The sequence below is a fragment of the Chiloscyllium punctatum genome, chromosome 8 (genome assembly GCF_047496795.1).
Source record: "Chiloscyllium punctatum isolate Juve2018m chromosome 8, sChiPun1.3, whole genome shotgun sequence".
Taxonomy (NCBI): domain Eukaryota; kingdom Metazoa; phylum Chordata; class Chondrichthyes; order Orectolobiformes; family Hemiscylliidae; genus Chiloscyllium; species Chiloscyllium punctatum.
This window is the reverse complement of record NC_092746.1, coordinates 132,004,227-132,028,886: the sequence shown is the minus strand read 5'-3', so window position 1 is coordinate 132,028,886 and position 24,660 is coordinate 132,004,227. Positions and strand designations below refer to the sequence as shown.

At 51.1% G+C, this 24,660-nt stretch overlaps 1 protein-coding gene across 12 annotated transcripts in view; it reads right to left on the bottom strand.

The window, feature by feature from the left end:
• scrib (scribble planar cell polarity protein) overlaps positions 1-24,660 on the bottom strand; it is a 226,854-nt gene that overhangs the window by 84,940 nt on the left and 117,254 nt on the right. For all 12 annotated transcript variants that reach the window (XM_072576533.1, XM_072576538.1, XM_072576540.1 and 9 more), the window contains 5 exons: positions 12,331-12,627; positions 11,777-11,887; positions 5,429-5,605; positions 1,166-1,282; positions 198-392 (listed from right to left, as the gene is read on the bottom strand). In XM_072576533.1, the coding sequence (XP_072432634.1) occupies positions 198-392; positions 1,166-1,282; positions 5,429-5,605; positions 11,777-11,887; positions 12,331-12,627 (897 nt within the window). The remainder of the gene's footprint in view (positions 1-197; positions 393-1,165; positions 1,283-5,428; positions 5,606-11,776; positions 11,888-12,330; positions 12,628-24,660) is intronic.

Sequence of the window (24,660 nt, the reverse complement as noted above, 5' to 3'; positions counted from 1 at the left end):
GGCTACGGACCCCCGGCCCTCGCCTCCGCGGCTACGGACCCCCGGCCCTCGCCTCCGCGGCTACGGACCCCCGGCCCTCGCCTCCGCGGCTACGGACCCCCGGCCCTCGCCTCCGCGGCTACGGACCCCCGGCCCTCGCCTCCGCGGCTACGGACCCCCGGCCCTCGCCTCCGCGGCTACGGACTCTGGGTTATTACCTCCACGGTTACGGCGGGGACTGCCCGAGGGTCGAAGCCATCACAGACCAGTATCGTTAAGGTGTCTCCGATTCCTCGCAGAATGCGTACTGCTTCAGTGTGGGTCATTCCCAACAGGCTGTGGTTATTAACCTCGAGTATCCTCAGTCCCACGTGCAGCCTACCATCACGAGCTGCTGCTCCACTAGAACTTACCTACAGAGCACACAGAAATCCATCAGCAATGGTGACACTGACACTGGCGGGCTGGGGGGGGGGGGCTGACCCTCAGTACAGCAAGAGGTGCTGCTCACATGGACACCACGGGGGCCTTGCTGGGACATGGCACGTTCAACAATGCCTAGCTCGCAAAATGACACCCACCATCCTTGCAGAAACTCCAACCAATTAAATGGAGAAAGCTGTTCCTACTTGGACCAAAGGCACAGATTGAAGGATCTAAACTGAATTATTCACTCCATTGGACAGTGGAATGAAAGGATTGTATTACAATGAGAAGCTGAGTAAACTGGCTCTACGCTCCCTGAAATGAGAGCTGACCTCATTGAAAAACACAGGATTCTGAAGGGATTTGACAGGGTAGATCCTGAGGCTGGAGAATCTAAACCAGGGGGCACTGCCCCAGGGTAAAGGACCAGGTCATTGAGGAATGAGAAGAGGAGATATTCCTTCATTCAGAGGATTGCATATCTTTGAAATTCGTGGCAGGGATGGAAGGAAGGATGAGAAACATTGCTAGTCTCTCGGGGAATCTAGGATACATGGAGTGGGTGGGAAAGTGGAGGCGAAACACAAGGTCACTACAAGCCAACATTGGATTGAGTGGCAGTGCAGGCTTGAGGGGCTGAATGGTCTCATCCCACTCCTATTGCTCGTCATGTTGACACACGATTCCTAATTCAGTCAGTGCTACCGCCAAACATTTGCTTCAGTCCAGCCAAAGGTTGGTTAGCTCGTTGAGACAGTACCTTGGAGATAAAGATGCCCTCATCTGTCGAATCAAAAGGATTTCCGGCATGGCCTTTGGCTCCTCCTCGGATACTGATGCCCAACTTCTCTCCAGGCAGCTTCTCAATCTGGATCTCCTGTTGAAGATGGGTGTGAGCAGGCAAACACAATCAGACAGCCATTTCACAGCTCGGTTCCATTTGGGGAATGTAGGCACAGCCCCAAAACTGCCCAGCTCCAAAAACCCACTCTGCCCCAAAACCCCCCCAGCCCCAAAACCCCACTCTAGATGTCGCCCCCAGCCATGCCCACTCCCCATGACCAGTCCCACCCTCTGCCCAGTTCTGCCCTCCCCCAGATCATCCTTCCATTCCCCTCCCCCCTCTGTCAATGGCAACCAAACCAATCGGGGGCATGAGTCAGCCATTCTACCCCCGAACCTACTCCCTCTATTCACAATGACCTAGTTGTGATTCGAATTCCATAATCTTATCCAACCTCAACGTCCCTCAATTCTACTGCCTCACAAGAATCTCTCTCTCTCCGCCTTAAAATTAATGATCAGAGCCACCACCTGTATCTCCTGAGGGAGAGGATTCTGAAGTCACAACATGCAGTGATTTTAAAACAGAGTCCTGTCATTCTGGGCAGACCCACAACAGGAAACCTCCTTTCCCCATTCAGGATCTGATATACCCAATCAAGTCATGGGGAAGTGATGGCCTCCTGGTATTAACGCTGGAATGTTAACCCAGAGACCCAGGGAATGTTCTGGGCAACTGCATTTGAATCTTGCCACAGCAGATGGTGGAATTTGAATTCAAGAAATATCTGGAATTAACAGTCTGATGATGATGAATGTGAATCAATTGCTAATTGTTGGGAAAAACCCATCAGAGTCACTAATGTCCTTTAGGGAAAGAAACTGCCATCCTTACCTGGTCTGGCCTACATGTGACTCCAGACCCACAGCAATGTGGGTGACTCTAGGCAATTAGGGATGGGTAATAAATGCTGACCCAACCTGTGACACCCTCATCCCATGAGTGAATATAAAAAAGAAATCACCCCTCACTTTTCTAAACTCTAGTAAGAAAAAGTCCAGTCTGTCCAACTTTCCTGACAACTCACTCATTGCAGGGATCAATCCTCTGAACCATCTTCAACACATTTATATCCTCCTCAAAACAACAAGACCAAAACTGCATGCACTATTTGAGATATCCACCAGCAGGAGTGGCGCAGCAGCAGCATTACTGATGGAGCTGGTCAGGTCCCACGGGGTATAGCTGCTAGACTGGATCTGCGGCAGGTTGGGAGAGAACCAACAAGAGGGAAAAACACACAAGACCTCACCCTTACTAGCCTGCCAGCTGCAGATGCATCTGTCCATGACTGTATCGGTAAGAGTGAGCACCGCACAGTCTGTGTGGAGACAAGTCCCACCTTCACATTGAGAAACCCCTCCATCAGTGCTGTGGCCGATCAGCAACTGGGCTAAATATTTCAACCATCTGTAACCTCCTGGCTCTGCTATTCCCCAATGGCACCAACTCTGTCAAACCATTGGATCAATACTGCAAGACAGTCAGAAGGTATGACAGGAGCAGGAGCAGAATGGGTCTAGTCAAGCTGGCAAACAACATAAACAGCAAGTGATAGACACAGCTCCGCGATTCCACAACCAACACATCAGATCCAAATTCAGCAGTCCCACCACAGCCAGTAGTGGTGGTGGACAATTAACCAACTCACTGGAGGAGCAGGCTCCAGAAACCTCCCCATCCTCAACAATGGAAGAGGCCAACATTCCAAGGCAAAGGATAAGGCTGAAGCATTTACAGCAACCTCCAGCTGGAATTGCTCAGTAGATGATCCATCTCAGCCGCTGCCAGTGGCCCCCAGCATCACATACCAGTCTTCAGCCCAATTCAATGCAGTCCACGTGATAGCAAGAAATGGTTGGAGACACTGAATACATAGAAACATAGATAATTGATGCAGGAGTAAGGCCTGTGGCCCTTCAAGCCTGCCCCACCATTCAACACAATGAGACCTCATCATACAATCACAGTACCCCATTCCCACGGTCTCTCCCATACCCTTATGATCCCTTTAGAATACTGCCAAGGTTATGGGCCCTCAAGCTGGGTGGCAGGGTGAAGTGTGAGGAGGATGTGAGGAGATTACAGGGGGACTTGTACAGGCTGGGCGAGTAGACGGATGCATGGCAGATGCAGTTTAATGTGGATAAATGTATGGTTATCCACTTTGGTGGCAAGAACAGGAAGGCAGATTACTACCTCAATGGAATCAATTTAGGTAAAGGGGCAGTACAGAGAGATCTGGGAGTTCTTGTACACCAGTCAATGAAGGTAAGCATGCAGGTACAGCAGGTAGTGAAGAAGGCTAATAGCATGCTGGCCTTCATAACAAGAGGGATTGAGTATAGAAGCAAAGAGGTTCTTCTGCAGCTGTACAAGGCCCTGGTGAGACCACACCTGGAGTATCGTGTGCAGTTCTGGTCTCCAAATTTGAGGAAAGACATTCTGGCTATTGAGGGAGTGCAGCGTAGGTTCACGGGGTCAATTCCTGGAATGGCGGGATTACCTTACACTGAAAGACTGGAGCGACTGGGCTTGTATACCCTTGAGTTTAGAAGACTGAGAGGGGATCTGATTGAGGCATATAAGATTATTAAAGGATTGGACACTCTGGATGCAGGAAACATGTTTCCGCTGATGGGCGAGTCCAGAACCAGAGGACACAGCTTAAAAATAACGGATAGGCCATTTAGGACAGAGATGAGGAGAAACCTCTTCACCCAGAGAGTGGTGGGTGTGTGGAATGCTCTGCCCCAGAGGGTAGTGGAGGCCCAGTCTCTGGATACTTTCAAGAAAGAGATGGATAGAGCTCTTAAAGATAGTGGGATCAAGGGTTATGGAGATAAGGCAGGAACAGGATACTGATTGAGGATGATCAGCCATGATCATAATGAATGGTGGTGCTGGCTTGAAAGGCCGAATGGCCTCCTCCTGCACCTATCGTCTATACCACTGTGCAGACACCTCCACTGGGTGTGTCCTGCTGGTGGATTAGGACATATCCTGGGATGGGATAGTGGTGTCCGGGATCCCATGAGTATGACTGTATTGCTGTGAGAGTGCTCTCCCAATGTTGGCACTAGCCCCCAGCAATTACCGAGAAGGAGTTGATAGGGTTGGCTGGGCTGTTGGCATACCTGACTGTCTCTGTCAGGCTTCATAGTGAGTGATCCAAGTGGACATTCACGAGGTGATGAGAGTCAATCATATTGCTGTGGGCCTGCAGCCAGACCAGGCTCAGGATACCAGGACTCCTTCCCAAAAGGCTATTTATGAGTCAATGGGATTTTACAATCAGCAATGGTTTCATGGGCTTAAAGCTCCAGATTCAGAGTTTTGGCCATACAGCATTACCTAGTCCAGTGACAATACCACAACCTCATCAAATCCTTGTCTTGTAGCCAGCTCCTTTAGATGAAAGATGGGCAAGGGTGCCATTGGGTGTCTATTCACACTTTGGCATTTTTTATGCCGCATCTTACTCATACTTCAATATGAATGGAATAAATTCACCAATACCTACACAGAGATATCCAAGTACCTATCCTGGTTATCTGCAGCTCCTGAACTCAATATCCAATGGAATTACCAGACAATGTACTTTTGGGATGTGGTTGAGCAATAGACATTTGCCAGGAGACCAGGGATAATTCCTGTTGTCAAAATGAACCGACAACATCTGATGGAGGGGAAGAGCATCACAGACTGAGCCCAGAGCTGCTGTCTGGAAGATGTACGACATTAACTCACAATGACCTGACTGATAGCACCTTCAGATACACGGTCACTTCCATCTAGAAGGACAAGGACAGCAGATATATGGGAACACCATCCCTTGCAAGTTCCTCTCCAAGCCCCTCATCATCCTGAGTTGGAAATATATCACAGTTCAAACTCCTGAGTTCCCTCCCTGAGGGCACTGTGGGCCAGCCTACAGCACATGGACTGCAGTGGTTCAGGAAGGCAGTTCACCCCTACCATGCTCAGCCAGAGACACCTATGCTCCATGAATGAATGAAGCAAACCCCTCGTCACTGAGAGTAAGTCTGATCTCAGCAAGCACACAGCAGGCTCCAGGAGGATGTGACACGGAGAACTGGCTCTGAGGCCACTTCTTGGTTGAACATGTCCATCGATCAGGGTGAAGCTGCAAGAGTGTGCTTTCCCCTCATGACTGACCTGCATCCCAGGTGGAGCTGGATCCCTGCGTACCAGCAGCCGGATCTCCTGCTGGTTCGATAGCAGAGCCATCACTGCCTCCTGATGGGTTGCGTGGCGAAGATCGATACCATTCACTTCCAGAATACGATCACCAACCCGGAGACCATTACGAGCTGCCAGGCCATCGCCAATAACCTGGATTACCAACAGCAAGGTGCAGAAAGGTTAGTGGGATAGGCAGTAACACAGAGAAACCAGATCGACCAGCTCATCAAATAACACAACAAGCTTGAGGGGCTGTCAGAGTCCACAGTGTGGTGCTAGAAAAGCACAGCAGGTCAGGCAGCATTCAAGGAGCAGAAGAAACAACATCTTGGGCATAAGCCCTTCATCAGCAAGCCCAAAACGTCAACTCTCCTGCTCCTTGGCTGCTGCCTGACCTGCTGTGCTTTTCCAGCACCACACTCTCGACTCTGATCTCCACCATCTGCAGTCCTCCCTTTCTCCTGCAGGGGAGACAGGTTGAGTGTGCATGTGTGTATGGAAGACAAGACTGATCAGAGAGCAATGAGAGCTGACATTATGGCAGCACACTGTCCAGAGTACAACCAGCCTGGATGGCTGATTGCAATGCAGAGTCCCCAAACTAATCCCACTGCCCCACTCTCTCCCCATAGCCCTGTATCAATCCCCAAACTAATCCCACTGCCCCAGTGTCTCCCCATGGCCCTGTATCAATCCCCAAACTAATCCCACTGCCCCACTCTCTCCCCATAGCCCTGTATCAATCCCCAAACTAATCCCACTGCCCCACTCTCCCCATAGCCCTGTATCAATCCCCAAACTAATCCCACTGCCCCACTCTCCCCATAGCCCTGTATCAATCCCCAAACTAATCCCATTGTCCCACTCTCTCCCCATAGCCCTGTATCAATCCCCAAACTAATCCCACTGCCCCGCGCTCTCCCCATAGCCCTGTATCAATCCCCAAACTAATCCCACTGCCCCACTCTCTCCCCATAGCCCTGTATCAATCCCCAAACCAATCCCACTGCCCCGCTCTCTTCCCATGGCCCTGTATCAATCCCCAAACTAATCCCACTGCCCCGCTCTCTCCCCACAGGCTTTTACAAAGCCTCGGGCATTTTTGTTATGTGGTTATTTGAAATCGTGGGCTGAGATGGCAAAGAAATGATTGAACGTTTGTGCTTTGAAAAGCTAGTCAGCTGACCCTTGCAGCAAGGCCTTGCTGTTTGGACGAGCAGTAATTGAAATAATTCCAGGTGAACGGAAGCCCAAAGGTCAGGTACAGATACACTCGGGTGGCAGTTATTGATGACAAAGACTCAGCGCTTGCCAACAAGTGTGTGATTGTTTCACAAGGAATGGAACAGCTTGAGGCTAGGAAAAAGGAGCAGATTGAAATGATTTGATTTCCACCAGCACAGGAGCTGTCCCACTGTTCTCTGCAGTCAAAACAAAGTTTAAACATGAAGAAAACATCTTTATCCTTCCTTCAGCAATTACTATAAGCTGTAACTTTTCCCTGAGAAGTCAGGAGGCCTTTTTCGAAGTAAATCTTGTCTCTCTTGCAAACCAGTGGAAGCATCCGGAGAAAAGCAACTGAACAGTAATGTGGCAAGCGGCATAAGAATCATCTCAACAGCTTGTGATTCCAAATCCCAACTCCTTTTCCATTTCCCTTCTGACAACAGCTCTTTTTCCCTGTTGGCGCATGCGCGGACGGGGGCGGGGGCAGGGGCGAGCGTGCGCGCGCACAGAGGGGCAAGCGTGCGTGCGCACACAGGGGCAAGCGTGTGTGTGTACAAGGCTGTGCGTGTATGAAGGGGTGTGTGTGTGCGTACAGAGGTAGTGCCTCCCACCTGCCCCCCTCCTCTAACCTAATAATAAGACTCGTTGTGGTCAGTAGGTAAGTGCTGCATTTTGCTTGTTCTATTGTTTAGACCTAGTTTTTTTTTAAAAGGTTACTTTGAGAGGGATGGCAGTGAAGGCAGTGCAATGTTCCTCTTGCAACATGTTTGAGGTGAGGGATGCCATGGTCGTCCCTGCTGATTACACTTGCAGGAAGTGCACCCATCTCCAGCTCCTCCAAGACCGTGTTAGGGAACTGGAGCTGGAGTTGGATGAACTTCGGATCATTCGGGAGGCAGAAGGGGTCATAGATCGGAGCTTTAGGGAAGTAGTAACTCCAAAGATTGCAGACAGATGGGTGACAATGAGGGGGACTGGGAGGAAGCAGCCAGTGCAGGGACCCCCTGTGGCCGTTCCCCTCAAGAACAAGTATACCGTTTTGGATACTTGTGGGGGAGGGGGACTTACCAGGGGTAAGCAATGGGATTCAGGCCTCTGGCACGGAGCCTGTCCCCGTCCCTCAGAAGGGAAGGGTGGAGAAGAGCAGAGCAATAGTATTTGGGGACTCGATAGTTCGGGGCACAGATAGGCGGTTTTGTGGGGGCGAGAGAGACTCACGTTTGGTATGTTGCCTCCCAGGTGCAAGGGTACGTGATGTCTCTGATCGTGTTTTCTGGGTCCTTAAGGGGGAGGGGGAGCAGCCCGAAGTCGTGGTCCACACTGGCACCAACGACAAAGGTAGGAGGAGGGCTGAGGATGTTAGACAGGCTTTCAGGGAGCTAGGTTAGAAGCTCAGAGTTAGAACAAACAGAGTTGTTGTCTCTGGTTTGTTACCCGTGCCACGTGATAGAGAGTCGAGGAATAGGGAGAGAGAACAGTTAAATGCGTGGATACAGGGATGGTGCAGGAGGGAGGGATTTCGGTACTTGGATAACTGGGGTTCTTTCTGGGGAAGGTGGGACCTCTATAAACAGGATGGTCTGCACCTGAACCTGAGGGGCACCAGTATCCTTTGGGGGGGGGGGGGGGGTGGCTGGGAGGTTGAAACTAACTCTGCAGGGGCATGGGAACCTAGACTGTAGCTTTAGGGTGTAGGACGGTTAGGAACATGGGATCAAGGGAACAAGGGTGCCGGTAAACAGGAAGGTGGCTTGAAGTGTGTATACTTCAATGCAAGAAGTATACGAAATAAGGTAGGTGAACCTACAGCGTGGGTTGGTACCTGGGATTTCGATGTTGTGGCTATTACAGAGACATGGCTAGATCAGGGACAGGAATGGCTGTTGCAGGTTCCAGGGTTTAAATGTTTTAGTAGGGTCAGAGGTGGGGGTAAAAGAGGGGGAGGTGTGGCATTGCTTGTCAAAGATAGTATTACAGCGGTGGAAAGGACGATGGATGAAGACTCGCCATCTGAGGTAGCTTGGGCTGAGGTTAGAAATAGGAAAGGTGAGGTCACCCTGTTAGGAGTTTTCTACAGGCCTCCTAATAGTCCGAGAGAAGTAGAGGAAAGGATTGCGAGGATGATTCAGGAGAAGAGTAAAAGTAAGAGGGTGGTTGTTATGGGGCACTTCAACTTTCCTGATATTGACTGGGAAAGCTATAGCTCAAGTTCGTTAGATGGGTAGGTGTTTGTCCAATTTGTGCAGGAGGGTTTCCTGACACAATATGTAGACAGGCCAACAAGAGGTGAGGCCATACTGGGTTTGGTTCTGGGTAACAAACCAGGCCAGGTGTTAGAATTGGAGGTCGGTGAGCACTTTGGGGACAGTGACCACAACTCGGTGACTTTTACTCTAGTGATGGAGAGGGATAAGTGTGCACTGCGGGGCAAGAGTTATGGCTGGGGGCAGGGAAATTATGATGCAGTGAGGCATGACTTAGGATGCGTGGCTTGGAAAAGTAGGCTTCAAGGGAAGGGCGCAATTGATATGTGGAGCTTGTTCAACGAGCAACTATCGAGTGTCCTTGATAAGTATGTACCAGTCAGGCAGGGAGGAAAGGGTCGTGTGAGGGAGCTGTGGTTTAATAAGGAATTGGAATCCCTTGTTAAAGGGAAGAGGGCGGCCTATGTAAAGATGAGGCGTGAAGGTTCAATTGGGGCGATTGAGAGTTATAAGGTAGCCCGGAAGGATCTAAAGAGAGAGCTAAGAGCAGCAAGGAGGGGACATGAAAAATCCTTGGTTGGTAGGATTAGGGAAAACCCAAAGGCTTTCTATAGGTATGTCAGGAATAAAAGAATGACTAGGGTAGGAATAGGTCCAGTCAAGGACAGTAGTGGGAAGTTGCGTGTGGAGGCTGAAGAGATTGGGGAGACACTGAATGAATACTTTTCGTCAGTATTCACTCAGGAACAGGACATTGTTGCCGATGTGAATACTGAGTCACAATTAATTAGAATGGACGGCTTTGAGGTATGTAGGGAAGAGGTGTTGGAAATTCTGGAAAGGGTGAAAATAGATAAGTCCCCTGGGCCTGATGGCATTTATCCTAGGATTCTCTGGGAAGCAAGGGAGGAGATTGCAGAGCCATTGGCCTTGATTTTATGTCCTCGTTGTCTACAGGAATAGTGCCAGAAGACTGGAGGATAGCGAATGTGGCTCCCTTGTTCAAGAAGGGGAGTAGGGATAACCCTAGTAACTATAGGCCGGTGAGTCTCACTTCTGTTGAGGGCAAAGTCTGAGAGAGAATAGTAAGGGATAGGATTTATGAACATCTGGATAGGAATAATGTGATCAAGGAGAGTCAGCATGTTTTTGTGAAGGGCAGGTCGTGCCTCACAAACCTTATTGAATTCTTTGAGAAGGTGACTAAGGAGGTAGATGAGGGTAAAGCAGTAGATGTGGTGTATATGGATTTTAGTAAGGCGTTCGATAAGGTACCCCATGGTAGGCTACTGCAAAAAATATGGAGGTATGGCATTGAGGGTGAGTTGGAGGTTTGGATTAGGAATTGGCTGGCTGGAAGAAGACAGAGGGTAGTAGTTGATGGTAAAGGTTCATCTTGGAGCGCAGTTACTAGTGGTGTTCCGCAAGGATCTGTTTTGGGACCATTGCTGTTTGCCATTTTTTAAATGACCTGGAGGAGGGGCTAGAAGGTTGGGTGAGCAAGTTTGCGGATGATATGAAAGTCGGTGGAGTTGTTGACAGTGAGGGAGGTGGCACAGTGGTTAGAACTGCTGCCTCACAGTGCCAGAGACCTGGGTTCAATTCCCGCCTCAGGCGACTGACTGTGTGGAGTTTGCACGTTCTCCCTGTGTCTGCGTGGGTTTCCTCCGGGTGCTCCGGTTTCCTCCTACAGTCCAAAGATGTGCAGGTCAGGTGAATTGGCCATGCTAAATTGCCCGTAGTATTAGGTAAGGGGTAGATGTAGGGGTATGGGTGGGTTGCGCTTCGGCGGGGTGGTGTGGACTTGTTGGGCCGAAGGGCCTGTTTCCACACTGTGGTAATCTAATCTAATCTAATCTAAATGTGTCAGGTTACAGCAGGATATAGATAAGCTGCAGAGCTGGGCAGAAAGGTGGCAAATGGAGTTCAATGTGGGTAAGTGTGAGGTGATTCACTTTGGTAAGAGTAACAAGAAGATGGGGTACTGGGCTAATGGTCGGATACTTGGTAGTGTGGATGAGCAGAGGGATCTTGGTGTCCATGTACACAGATCTCTGAAAGTTACCCAGATAAATAGTGCGGTGAAGGAGGCATATGGCGTACTGGGCTTTATTGGTAGAGGAATTGAGTTCCGGAGTCCTGAGGTCATGTTGCAGTTGTATAAGACTCTGGTGCGGCCTCATCTGGAATATTGTGTGCAGTTTTGGTCGCCATACTATCGGAAGGATGTGGAGGCACTGGAACGGGTGCAGAGGAGGTTTACCAGGATGTTGCCTGGTATGGTAGGGAGATCGAATGAGGAAAGGCTGAGGCACTTGGGGCTGTTTTCATTGGAGAAAAGAAGGTTTAGGGGTGATTTGATAGAGGTGTACAAGATGATTAGGGGTTTAGATAGGGTTAACCATGAGAACCTTTTTCCACGTATGGAGTCAGCTGTTACAAGGGGGCATAGCTTTAAATTAAGGGGTGGTAGGTATAGGACAGATGTTAGGAGTAGATTCTTTACTCAGCGAGTCGTGAGTTCATGGAATGCCCTGCCAGTCGCAGTGGTGGACTCTCCCTCTTTATGGGCATTTAAAAGGCATATGGAGGATAGTGGGCTAGTGTAGGTTAGGTGGGCTTTGATCAGCGCAACATCGAGGGCCAAAGGGCCCTGTACTGCGCTGTATTCTTCTATGTTTGCGTGTGCACAGGGGGGTGCGTGTGTGTGTGTGTGTACACAGGGGGGTGCGTGTGCAGGGGGGGGGTGCGTGTGACCACAGAGAGAGGACCAGCAGCCCCAGCACAGATTACAGGAAGGACCAGCAGCCCTAGCACAAACCACAGAGAAGACCAGCAGCCCCAGCACAGACTACAGAGAGGACCAGCAGGCAGTCAATGGCCCAGGTACCTTGGAGATGAAGACACCAGGCTCGTGGATTCCAAACGGGTGGCTGGCATGGTCACTTCCTCCAACAATGCTGAGCCCCAAGGGCCCTCCTGTCTTTAACAAAACAATCTCCTGGGGAAGGAAACACAGCACAAGTGTATATCAGCCTCAGGGTACAGAGACCCTCACCAACAATAGCCCCACTGTGCAAGAACCCAGCAACAAATGGGGGGGTAATAACCCCTCACCCACATGGGGAGGGGGGGAGGGGGGCATTAACCCCTCACCCACATATGGGGGGGGGGGGAATTAACCCCTCACCCACACAGCGGGGGTATGAACCCCTCACCCACATGGGGGGGCGGGGAAGAAGAGGGGGATGAACCCCTCACTCACACCGGGGGGCGGGAGGGGTATGAACCCCTCACCCCATACAGGGGGCATTAACCCCTCACCCACACGGGGTTTAAACCCCTCACTCTCAGTTCACCCACAGGGGCAGTAAATCCCTTGGATTAGCCCCCGAGTCCTTTGCCCATCCTCCCAGATGATTGCAGGCCCCTGCATCCTCTTACCTCCACAGGGTATTCCTCTGGGGTGGGAAGGTTGACAGCCGGCTGGTTAGATGGGGTGACAGTCTCCTCGATCGCGGGGTCACGGTAATCGTCATTCAGCGACTGGCCAGCAGGAGGCGGTGAGTAAGGCCTCGCTCGATGCAGAGACGGGGAGCCATCTCCTGTCAGCACGTCATCTGCAGATTTCACTAATTCTGACATCTCACGTTCGACTACCATGGTGATGGTGGGTGCTGTGCCCGTAAGAAGTGCTACTGCCTGATCATGCCTGGCATCTGCCATCTCTACCCCATTGATCTGAAAACATGCGCAAACCTGCAGTCAGTTCACAATGAACTGCAGCCCCACAGTGTGCCCACTACACCACTCCAGCTATACATTCACAGCCTTCACATACACTTCACATCATCAGGGTCCTGAACCCACAACTAAGCAATGCCACATCAGTGCCGAGGAAGCGCCACCGGAGGGTCAGCGCCGAGGAAGCGCCACCGGAGGGTCAGCGCCGAGGGAGAGCCGCCCTGTCGGAGGGTCAGTGCTGAGGGAGAGCCGCAATGTCGGAGGGTCAGTGCTGAGGGAGTGCCGCACTGTCGGAGGGTCAGCGCTGAGGGAGAGCCGCCCTGTCGGAGGGTCAGTGCTGAGGGAGAGCCGCCTTGTCGGAGGATCAGTGTTGAGGGAGTGGGCACTGTCGGAGGGTCAGTATTGAGGGAGTGGGCACTGTCGGAGGGTCAGTGCTGAGGGAGCGCCGCCCTGTCGGAGGGTCAGTGCTGAGGGAGTGCCGCCTTGTCGGAGGATCAGTGTTGAGGGAGTGCCAGACTGTCGGAGGGTCAGTGCTGAGGGAGTGCCGTACTGTCGGAGGGTCAGTGCTGAGGGAGTGCCGCACTGTCGGAGGGTCAGTGCTGAGGGAGTGCCAGACTGTCGGAGGGTCAGTGCTGAGGGAGTGCCGCACTGTCGGAGGGTCAGTGCTGAGGGAGTGCCGTACTGTCGGAGGGTCAGTGCTGAGGGAGTGCCATGAAGTAACTGACAAAGGGTGCTTTGGAGGAGGACAGGATATTAATATATGCGTAACTCTCAGAAGAAGGGTAGTTTGCCTGATGATTTCAGCATAATTTCCCTTTTGCCAGCTACGATGGTGTCAGCCATTAGGCTGGGTTCTGTGACCACCACAGAGCACTTGGTGCAGCAGCTCATGTGAACCAGACCTGACTGGGTATGGTGCTCCCTGCTGTTTGGAGACACAGATTGGGTAAATGTGAATGTCCTCTTTCAGCTTGCTGGTGCGTGAGTGGACATGTTTGTTTTTAAATTTCTGGAAACACTAAAGTGTGTAAAATTGTGAACAAGCTCTTGGAGAAACTGCAGGTTCCACATAGCGGAGAGAAACCAGCTCTGAACCTGTCCTATTACTGCTCACTCAAAAACCAAAATCGCTGGAAAAGCTCAGCAGGTCAGGGAGCATCTGTGGAGAGAAATCAGAGTTAACGTTTCAGAATATTGACCCTTCCTCAGATGCTGTCAGACCTGTTGAGTTCTTCCAGCAATTGCCGTTTTGTTTCTGATCTCCAACATTCGCAGTTCTTTCTGCTTTGGTTTCGTACACACACAGGCACAGTGTGTCACACAGCCACACACACACAAATACACAGTCCCATAGATGCTCAGACACAAACATCTCTCACACACATGTTCACACTCACGGGCTCACAGAGTTTCTCACACGTGGTTAAACGCTATCACACAGACACAGAATCACACAGGCAACTGTATGCTCACACATGCTCATTCATGGCTCATTCAATTGAGGCCCAGGTTCAATTCCAGCCTCAGGTGACTGTCTGTGTGGAGTTTGCACATTCTCCCCGTGTCTGCGTGGGTTTCCTCCCACAGTCCAAAGATGTGCAGGTTTGGTGAATCGGCTATGCTAAATTGCCTGTAGTGTTAGGTGAAAGGGTAAATGTAGAGGAATGGGTCTGGGTGGATTGGTCTTTGGAGGGTCGGTGTGGACTTGTTGGGCCGAAGGGCCTGCTTCCACGCCAAGTAAACTAAACATGTTCATCCAGCCGTAGATACACACCGTTCCCGAAGCAGTCATAAAAACCTACACCCAGTCTCTCTCTCTCTCACACACACACACACACATATATATATATATATACACATGTGAGCTAAGAGGAGTGCAGGCGACAGGATTCAGGACAGTGAGATCTCATCGATGCTTCGACTCAGATGCCATCAGTTTGAAAGGTGTCCTGGATTTGGAGGAGCCCAGGCTGAGATGTCAACAGAACATTGTGTTAGACACATGCCACACCGAGGGGGACACAGGAATATGGCCAAGAGCTCGTGACCAGCATTCAGAGATGGCTGAATTCCATCCCAATTCCACTCACTCCCCTAGGTCCATAACAATTGAAAACTTTATCCTCTTGCTATCCTGCAATTCAGATATCCACCAGCCTCCGCGTGGCAAAGTGCCTCCGGATTTTGATGTGAAGGTGAAGATGTAACATTCTGCACTGTTGCAAAGGAAGCTGACTGATATTCCGTCACATCCCGGTCCCACATCCCTGTCACCGATATTCCGTCACGTCCCTGTCCCACATCCCTGTCACCGATATTCCGTCACGTCCCTGTCCCACATCCCTGTCACCGATATTCCGTCACATCCCTGTCCCTGATATTCCGTCACATCCCTGTCCCTGATATTCCGTCACATCCCTGTCCCACATCCCGGTCACCGATATTCCGTCACATCCCGGTCACTGAATATCCGTCACATCCCTGTCACCGATATTCCGACACATCCCTGTCACCGATATTCCGACACATCCCTGTCACCGATATTCCGACACATCCCTGTCACCGATATTCCGACACATCCCTGTCACCGATATTCCTGTCACCGATATTGCGTCACATTCCTGTCCCATACTCGTCACCGATATTCCGTCACATCCCTGTCCCATAGCCCTGTCACCGATATTCCGTCACATCCCTGTCACCGATATTGCGTCACATCCCTGTCACCGATATTGCGTCACATCCCTGTTCCACAGCCCTGTCACCGATATTCCGTCACATCCCTGTCCCACAACCCTGTCACCAATATTCCGTCACATCCCTGTCCCACATCCCTGTCACTGGTATTCCATCACATCCCTGTCCCACAGCCCTGTCACCGGTATTCCGTCACATCCCTGTTCCATAGCCCTGTCACTGATATTCCGTCACATCCCTGTCACCGATATTGCGTCACATCCCTGTCACCGATATTGCGTCACATCCCTGTTCCACAGCCCTGTTACCGATATTCCGTCACATCCCTGTCCCACAACCCTGTCACCGATATTCCGTCACATCCCTATCCCACATCCCTGTCACCGATATTGCGTCACATCCCTGTTCCACAGCCCTGTCACCGATATTCCGTCACATCCCTGTCCCACAACCCTGTCACCGGTATTCCATCACATCCCTGTCTCACATCCGTCACCGGTATTCCATCACATCCCTGTTCCATAGCCTTGTCACTGATATTCCGTCACATCCCTGTCACTGAAATTCCGTCACATCCCTGTTCCATAGCCCTGTCATCGATATTCCGTCACATCCCTGTTCCACAGCCCTGTCACCGATATTCCGTCACATCCCTGTCCCTGATATTCCGTCACATCCCTGTTCCACAGCCCTGTCACCGATATTCCGTCACATCCCTGTCACCGATATTCCGTCACATCCCTGTCCCACATCCCTGTCACCGATATTCCGTCACATCCGTCACGTCTTCACTGGCAACGGGGGTGGTACCAGGGGACTGGAGAGTAGCGAATGTTGTGCCCCTGTTCAAAAAAGGGAATAGGGATAACCCCGGGAATTACAGGCCAGTTAGTCTTACTTCTGTGGTAGGCAAAGTAATGGAAAGGGTACTGAGGGATAGGATTTACGAGTATCTGGAAAGACACTGCTTGATTAGGGACAGCCAGCACGGATTTGTGAAGGGTAGGTCTTGCCTTACAAGTCTTATTGAATTCTTCGAGGAGTTGACCAAGCATGTGGATGAGGGTAGAGCAGTGGATGTAGTGTACATGGATTTTAGTAAGGCATTTGATAAGGTTCCCCACGGTAGGCTTATGCGGAAAGTCAGGAGGCATGGGATAGAGGGAAATTTGGCCAATTGGATAGAAAACTGGCTAACCGGTCGAAGGCAGAGAGTGGTGGTAGATGGTAAATATTCAGCCTGGAGCCCAGTTACAAGTGGAGTTCCGCAGGGATCAGTTCTGGGTCCTCTGCTGTTTGTAATTTTTATTAATGACTTAGATGAGGGAGTCGAAGGGTGGGTCAGTAAATTTGCAGATGATACAAAGATAGGTGGAGTTGTGGACAGTGAGGAGGGCTGTTGTCGGCTGCAGAGAGACTTAGATAGGATGCAGAGCTGGGCTGAGGAGTGGCAGATGGAGTTCAACCCTGCCAAGTGTGAGGTTGTCCATTTTGGAAGAACAAATAAGAATGCGGAATACAGGGTTAATGGTAGCGTTCTTAGTCAGGTGGAGGAACAGAGGGATCTTGGGGTCTATGTACATAGATCTTTGAAGGTTGCCACTCAGGTGGATAGAGTTTGTAAGAAGGCCTATGGAGTATTATCGTTCATTAGCAGAGGGATTGAATTCAAGAGTCGTGAGGTGATGTTGCAGCTGTACAGGACTTTGGTTAGGCCACAGTTGGAGTACTGTGTGCAGTTCTGGTCGCCTCACTTTAGGAGAGATGTGGAAGCTTTGGAGAGGGTGCAGAGAAGATTTACCAGGATGTTGCCTGGAATGGAGAGTAGGTCGTACGAGGATAGGCTGAGTGTTCTCGGTCTTTTCTCGTTGGAACGGCGAAGGATGAGGGGTGACTTGATAGAGGTTTATAAGATGATCAGAGGAATAGATAGAGTAGACAGTCAGAAACTTTTTCCCCGGGTACAACACAGTGTTACAAGGGGACATAAATTTAAGGTGAAGGGTGGAAGGTATAGGGGAGATGTCAGGGGTGGGTTCTTTACCCAGAGAGTGGTGGGGGCAAGGAATGCGCTGCCCGAGGGAGTGGTAGAGTCAGATTCATTGGCGACCTTTAAGCGGCATTTGGATAGGTACATGGATGGGTGCTTAATCTAGGATAGAAGTTCGGCACAACATCGTGGGCCAAAGGGCCTGTTCTGTGCTGTATTGTTCTATGTTCTATCCCTGTCACCGATATTCCGTCACATCCCTGTGTCACATCCCTGTCCCACATCCCTGTCACCGATATTCCGTCACATCCCTGTCCCACATCCCTGTCACTGATATTCCGTCACATCCCTGTCACCGATATTCCCTCACATCCCTGTCCCACATCCCTGTCACCGATATTCCGTCACATCCCTGTCACTGATATTCCGTCACATCCCTGTCCCATAGCCCTGTCACTGATATTCCGTCACATCCCTCTCCCACATCCCTGTCACTGATATTCCGTCACATCCCTCTCCCACATCCCTGTCACTGATATTCCGTCACATCCCTCTCCCACATCCCTGTCACTGATATTCCGTCACATCCCTCTCCCACATCCCTGTCACTGATATTCCGTCACATCCCTGTCACCGATAATCCGTCACATCCCTGTCACCGATAATCCGTCACATCCCTGTCACCGATAATCCGTCACATCCCTGTCACCGATATTCCGTCACATCCCTGTCACCGATATTCCGTCACATCCCTGTCACCGATAATCCGTCACATCCCTGTTCCATAGCCCTGTCACTGATATTCCGTCACATCCCTGTCCCACATCCCTGTCACCGATATTCCGTCACATCCCTGTCCCATAGCCCTGTCACTGATATTCCGTCACATCCCTGTCCCACATCCCTGTCACTGATATTCCGTCACATCCCTGTCCCACATCCCTGTCACTGATATTCCATCACATCCCTGTCACCGATATTCCGTCACATCCCTGTCCCATAGCCCTGTCACTGATATTCCGTCACATCCCTGTCCCACATCCCTGTCACTGATATTCCATCACATCCCTGTCACCGATATTCCGTCACATCCCTGTCCCATAGCCCTGTCACTGATATTCCATCACATCCCTGTCACCGATATTCCGTCACATCCCTGTCCCATAGCCCTGTCACTGATATTCCGTCACATCCCTGTCCCACATCCCTGTCACTGATATTCCGTCACATCCCTGTCCCTGATATTCCGTCACATCCCTGTCCCACATCCCTGTCACTGGTATTCCGTCACAATCCTGTCCCACATCCCTGTCACTGATATTCCGTCACATCCCTGTCCCTGATATTCCGTCACATCCCTGTCCCACATCCCTGTCACTGATATTCCGTCACATCCCTGTCCCTGATATTCCGTCACATCCCTGTCCCATAGCCCTGTCACTGATAATTCCCGAGTTACTGACCTCCCTGCACGAGACACAGTTTCCATCACTTATTCGACCAAAACCAGTGATGACCTTAAAACCCATGATTTGACTCCTTGAACAGGTCATATCAAAGGGCACAGTGATACCCTTGTTCACCTTGCGAGTGTGCGCCAGCCGCAGAGAGCAGCTGAATGACTTGTCATGGGAGCTCAGCCTGGCTTCTCCAGCTCACCAGGGAGCAGTCTGGCTGAACTCCAAACTGATGGAGGCTCAGGAAAACCACCATTTTGTCTGAAACATGATCGACCCCAATGAGAATCCCTCTGTCCTGAAAGTGTGCACAAATCACAGCAAATGGCAGCAACAAACGGAGGAAAGGACACAGGAGTTAGTACCATTCACAGGAGGTTTGACTGTGGGCTGCATGAGTGCAGGAAAATCTGGTGTAGAGTGAACAGAAGCCACCACTGACCACACAGTAACAGCTCTTACTACTGGCCACTGCCCTGGTAACCCATGCTGTTAACCAGGTCAGGAGATTAAGGTCAGAAACCCACCACCACACAGTGCTTGGCTATGCTAGTCACATGCAAATCAGAGGCCAGAGAGAATGGATCCTTCACTGTGCAGCTCAAAAACATCATTAGTGAAATACGCCCAGAAGGAGGAGAGCAGGAGTGTGCATTCAGATACCAGAGCAAACAATCAGGTCTCAAACAATCCCTACCATCAGCAATGCCACTAAGGCTAGCATCAGATCAGCCAGCGCTCAAACCACCAAATACTCCTGGGACAGCACATCATGAGATACAGAGTAAAGCTCCCTCTACACTGTCCCCCATCAAATAATCCCAGGGCAGGGACAGCACGGGGTTAGATACAGAGGAAAGCTCCCTCTACACTGTCCCCCATCAAATAATCCCAGGACAGGGACAGCACGGGGTTAGATACAGAGGAAAGCTCCCTCTACACTGTCCCCCATCAAATAATCCCAGGACAGGGACAGCACGGGGTTAGATACAGAGGAAGGCTCCCTCTACACTGTCCCCCATCAAATAATCCCAGGACAGGGACAGCACAGGGTTAGATACAGAGGAAAGCTCAGGGGAGCGCTGCTGCAGTGTCATTGGGGCAAATTCCAGGAATACCTCCCCCACCTCCAACACCGTAACAGCAATGTGCAACACTCCAAACCAACTGATCCCAGAAATGCTCAGGGTTTGGGGGGGGGATTGGGGGGGCGGGGAAAGAGAAGAGAGAACCAACGCCTCAGGGACACAGCAGAAGGCAGTGACCGAAATCGCTATTACTCAGGAATTGGCATTTCTGCAACTGGTGGGGTGAAAGCTGATAACAGACAGGCCACAGTCCTTCAGGAACTGACCCTGGAAACAGCAGCTGCATTGGCTGACAGTGTCCAAGACTCTGGGACAGTTCCTACAGATAGGAGGGAGTGAATGTAACCGCGCTATTGAAGACAGGGACGGGACAAAACCCAGGAATTGTAGACCAGTCAGCCTGCGGGGAAATACTACAATCTATTATCAACCATTAACAGAGGCAGGATCAGACAGAGTCAGCATTCAAAAGGGAAATCATACTTGACAAATCTACCGGAATGTTTCTATGGGGAAACTAGGGAGAGGCACTCCGCACTGGCCAGTGACAGCCACATCGCGTCAATGAGCCAAAGGGACAGGCAAAAGGGGAAACTCTTTCAGTTTGGCCAGTCAGCAACAACACGGCCCGCTCTGTGACACGGAATGCTTCTTGGCTTCCACCCGTGTGCTCGATTTCTAACCCCACCCCCAGCTTTTCCCAGACAAGATCAGCCCTCTCCATTGAGCCCATCAACTCAAAGAGATCACTGCCTGACCACCGCACCCAGGAACACCAAACTAGCGTGTCCATGCTGCCTTTCTAACTCATTGTTGGAAGGGATAAAGTCGGACAGTTAGCGTCGGTATCCATTAGCATTGCGAAGATTGGGGGGGGTGACCGTATTGAAACACACACCAAGCCGAGAGGGGTGGGACTGGGCAGATGCTGACAGCACGTTACCTCTTGTTGGGAGAGACTACATCGGCCGACTCTTTAAAAATGAAGACTTGCTTTTAAAACAGAGAAGAGGAGAAAGGTTCTCTCTTTCAGAGAGCCATTATTCTGTGGGAGTCTCCTTGCCAACTGTAGTGGTAGCAGGGATACTTAATAAATCAGGACTTGTAGGCCAATGTCAAACCTTCCAGGGGGAGTCAACGGGGATGGGGGACAGGCAGGAAAACGGAGTTCAGACCACAATCAGATCAGCGATGATCTCACTGCAGTCTCTTGTAGTCTCTCTTTCGGCTGAGAGTAAAGGGGCACCGATTTTATCCTGAGATGGGGAGGAACACCTTCTCTCAGATATGTTACTCTCTGGAACTGCGTGCCCCAGAGAGCCGTGGAGGGGGGGGGGGGGAGGGGGGACAGCCCTCGTGTATATTTAAGGCTGAGCTGGACAGATTTGTGATCCGTTGGGGAATCGAGGGTTAGGGGAAAGGGGGACCACGATGAATGCCTGATCAGGCATGATCCTGTTGAATGGTGGAGCAGGTTCGAGAGGCCGAATGGCCTCCTCTTGTCCCTGTTTCTGACGGCCTGGTGAATGGTGGAGCAGAAGTGAATGCCCAATCAGCTGTGAAGCCCTTTCTCCCTGCTCCCCTTTTAGCACAGCACAATTCCAGTGAATCTGTACATAATCTCCCCCAAGGAGAACATAGCTTCCCTCTGACACACTGTCGAGAACCGAATCCAGTCACTCCCAGCAGCTCAGGATGATGGCAGCTTCTTTGTCAATCCTCGCTTAGCAGCGGTGGGAGAGGGGGGGCTCCCACACCCGAGGTGCATGGCTGGTCCAGCAGAGGCAGTGGCTGGCATAGATTGATACCCTCAGCAGGTGGGTACAAGCTGATGCCAGTCAGAGTAGACCACGCCATGCTGAGGTCTTCACACACCCAGAATCCTGGCGCACGGAGCACTCCCGCACAGAACACTGCTCCAGCCCACACCATACAATCTCCCAACTGGGGAGACAGCTCACTGACAGAGGGCACTTACCGGAGATAACCCGATCTCCACTCGCAGGATCCCATCCCTGTGCGCAGATCCTCCATCAGCTAACCGCGAGAGTAAAGATCGCCTAAAAACAGGATGTGCAATAGGTTACACACACACACACACACACACACACTTCTCACAGACACACGCCCCGGGTCACACACACACAGCCCACCCCCCGGGTTAACACACACACACACCTCATACACCCTGGGTTACACACACACACACACACCACCCCCCGGGTTATACACACACACCCCTCTCATACACCCTGGGTTTACACACACACGGCTCTCATACACCCTGGGTTACACGCACACACACACCACCCCCCGGGTTTTACACACACACACACCTCTCATACACCCTGGGTTACACACACACACACCTCTCATACACCTGGGTTACACACACACCTCTCATACACCCTGGGTTACACACACACACACCTCTCATACACCCTGGGTTACACACACACACCTCTCATACACCCTGGGTTACACACACACACACCTCTCATACACCCTGGGTTACACACACACACACCTCTCATACACCCTGGGTTACACACACACACACCTCCTCATACACCCTGGGTTACACACACACACCACCTCTCATACACCCTGGGTTACACGCACACACACCTCTCATACACCCTGGGTTACACGCACACACACCTCTCATACACCCTGGGTTACACGCACACACACCACCACCCCCCCGGGTTATACACACACACACACACACCTCTCATACACCCTGGGTTACACACACACACACACCACCCCCCCGGGTTATACACACACACTGCTCTCTCATACACCCTGGGTTACACGGCTCAGACACGCCTTGGGGTTCCACTTGCAATACACCAACATGTAGCCATCCCACTAAAGCAGCTTCCCCTTTCTGGTTTCATACTCACTGGGTCTCCTGCTTTGTATGGTGTTGATCCCTTGCCCCCAGCGATGCTTGAAGCCCAGGCCTTTCTCGTTGCGTGCCAGTGAGGTAGTAAACTGCAGCCGAACATGGCCATTTTCAGGAGGTTCTGGGAACCTCAGGCCGGTGCGACGGTCCCGTTGTGGCGTAGTCATCCTCAGGGGCGCAGTGGGGTCACAGTGATGGCATTCTCTGGTTCCACCATCCTCTCCCGTAGTATTGACATGGTGACTGAACTCCCTGAGCTCCGCAATGCCTCCACTGCCCGGTGGTGCTCTGCATCATGCAGGTCCACACCGTTAACCTGCACCAACCAAGGCACACCCATCACCGCATCAGACAGCAGCCTGCCCAGCAGGAAACCCAGAGAGGGGAACACGGAGGACCACGGGGAAGCTGGGAGGCATGTGGGAAAACTGACAGGGTAGGAAATGACCCAGTGGTCTTATCACAGAACTGTACAGCATGGAAACAGACCCTTCGGTCCAACCTGTCCATGCTGACCAGGTATGTCAACCCAATCTAGTCCCACCTGCCAGCACCCGGCCCATATCCCTCCAAACCCTTCCTTTCATTATGCCTCCCAAACGCCTCTTAAATGTTGCAATTGTACCAGCCTCCACCACATCCTCTGGCAGCTCATTCCATACACGTACCGCCGCTCTGTGTGAAAAAGTTGCCCCTTAGGTCCCTTTTATATCTTTGCCCTCTCACCCTAAACCTATGCCCTCTAGTTCTGGACTCCCTGACCCCAGGGAAAAGACTTTGTCTATTTATCCTATCCATTGCCCCTCATAATTTATATAACCTCTATAAGGTCACCCTCAGCCTCCAACGCTCCAGGGAAAACAGCCCCAGCCTGTTCAGCCTCTCCCTGTAGCTCAAATCCTCCAATCTGGCAACATCCTTGTAAATCTTTTCTGAACCCTTTCAAGTTTCACAACATCGTTCTGATAGGAAGGAGACCAGAATTGCATGCAATATTCCAACAGTGGCCTAACCAATGTCCTGTACAGCCACAACAGGCTGGGTGGCATGGTGGCACTATGGGTGGCACGGTGGCACAGTGGTTAGCACTGCTACCTCACAGCACCAGAGACCCGGGTTCAGTTCCTGCCTCAGGCGACTGACTGTGTGGAGTTTGCATGTTCTCCCCGTGTCTGCGTGGGTTTCCTCCGGGTGCTCCAGTTTCCTCCACAGTCCAAAGATGTGCAGGTCAGGTGAATTGGCCATGCTAAATTGCCCATAGTGTTAGGTAAGGGGTAGATGTAGGGGTATGGGTGGGTTGCGCTTCAGCGGGGCCGTGTGTGACTTGTTGGGCCAAAGGGCCTGTTTCCACACTGTAAGTAATCTAATCTAATCTAAAAAAAGATTTACAAGGATGTTGCTCAGGGTTGGAAGATCTGAGCTACAGGGAGAGGCTGAACAGGCTGGGGCTGTTTTCCCTCGAACGTCGGAGGCTGAGGGGTGACCTTATAGAGGTTTATAAAATTATGAGCGGCATGGATAGGATAAATAGACAAAGTCTTTTCCCTGGGGTCAGAGAATCCAGAACTAGAGGGCATAGGTTTAGGGTGAGAGAGGAAAGATATAAGAGAGACCTAAGGGCGCAACGTTTTCACTCTATGACTCCCCAGGACCTTACCACTAAGTGTATAAGTCACACCCTGATTTGCCTCACATTGATCTAAATTAAACTCTATCTGCCACCCCTCAGCCCATTGGCCTACGCTATTAATGCAGGGAGCCAAGTAATGTTCTGGGGATCAGTGTTCAAATCTCAGCCAATGGAATATGAATTCAATTTAAGGAAAGTAAAATTCAGTGTCTAATGATGACGGTGAATCCACTGTCAATTGTGGGAAAACTCCATCT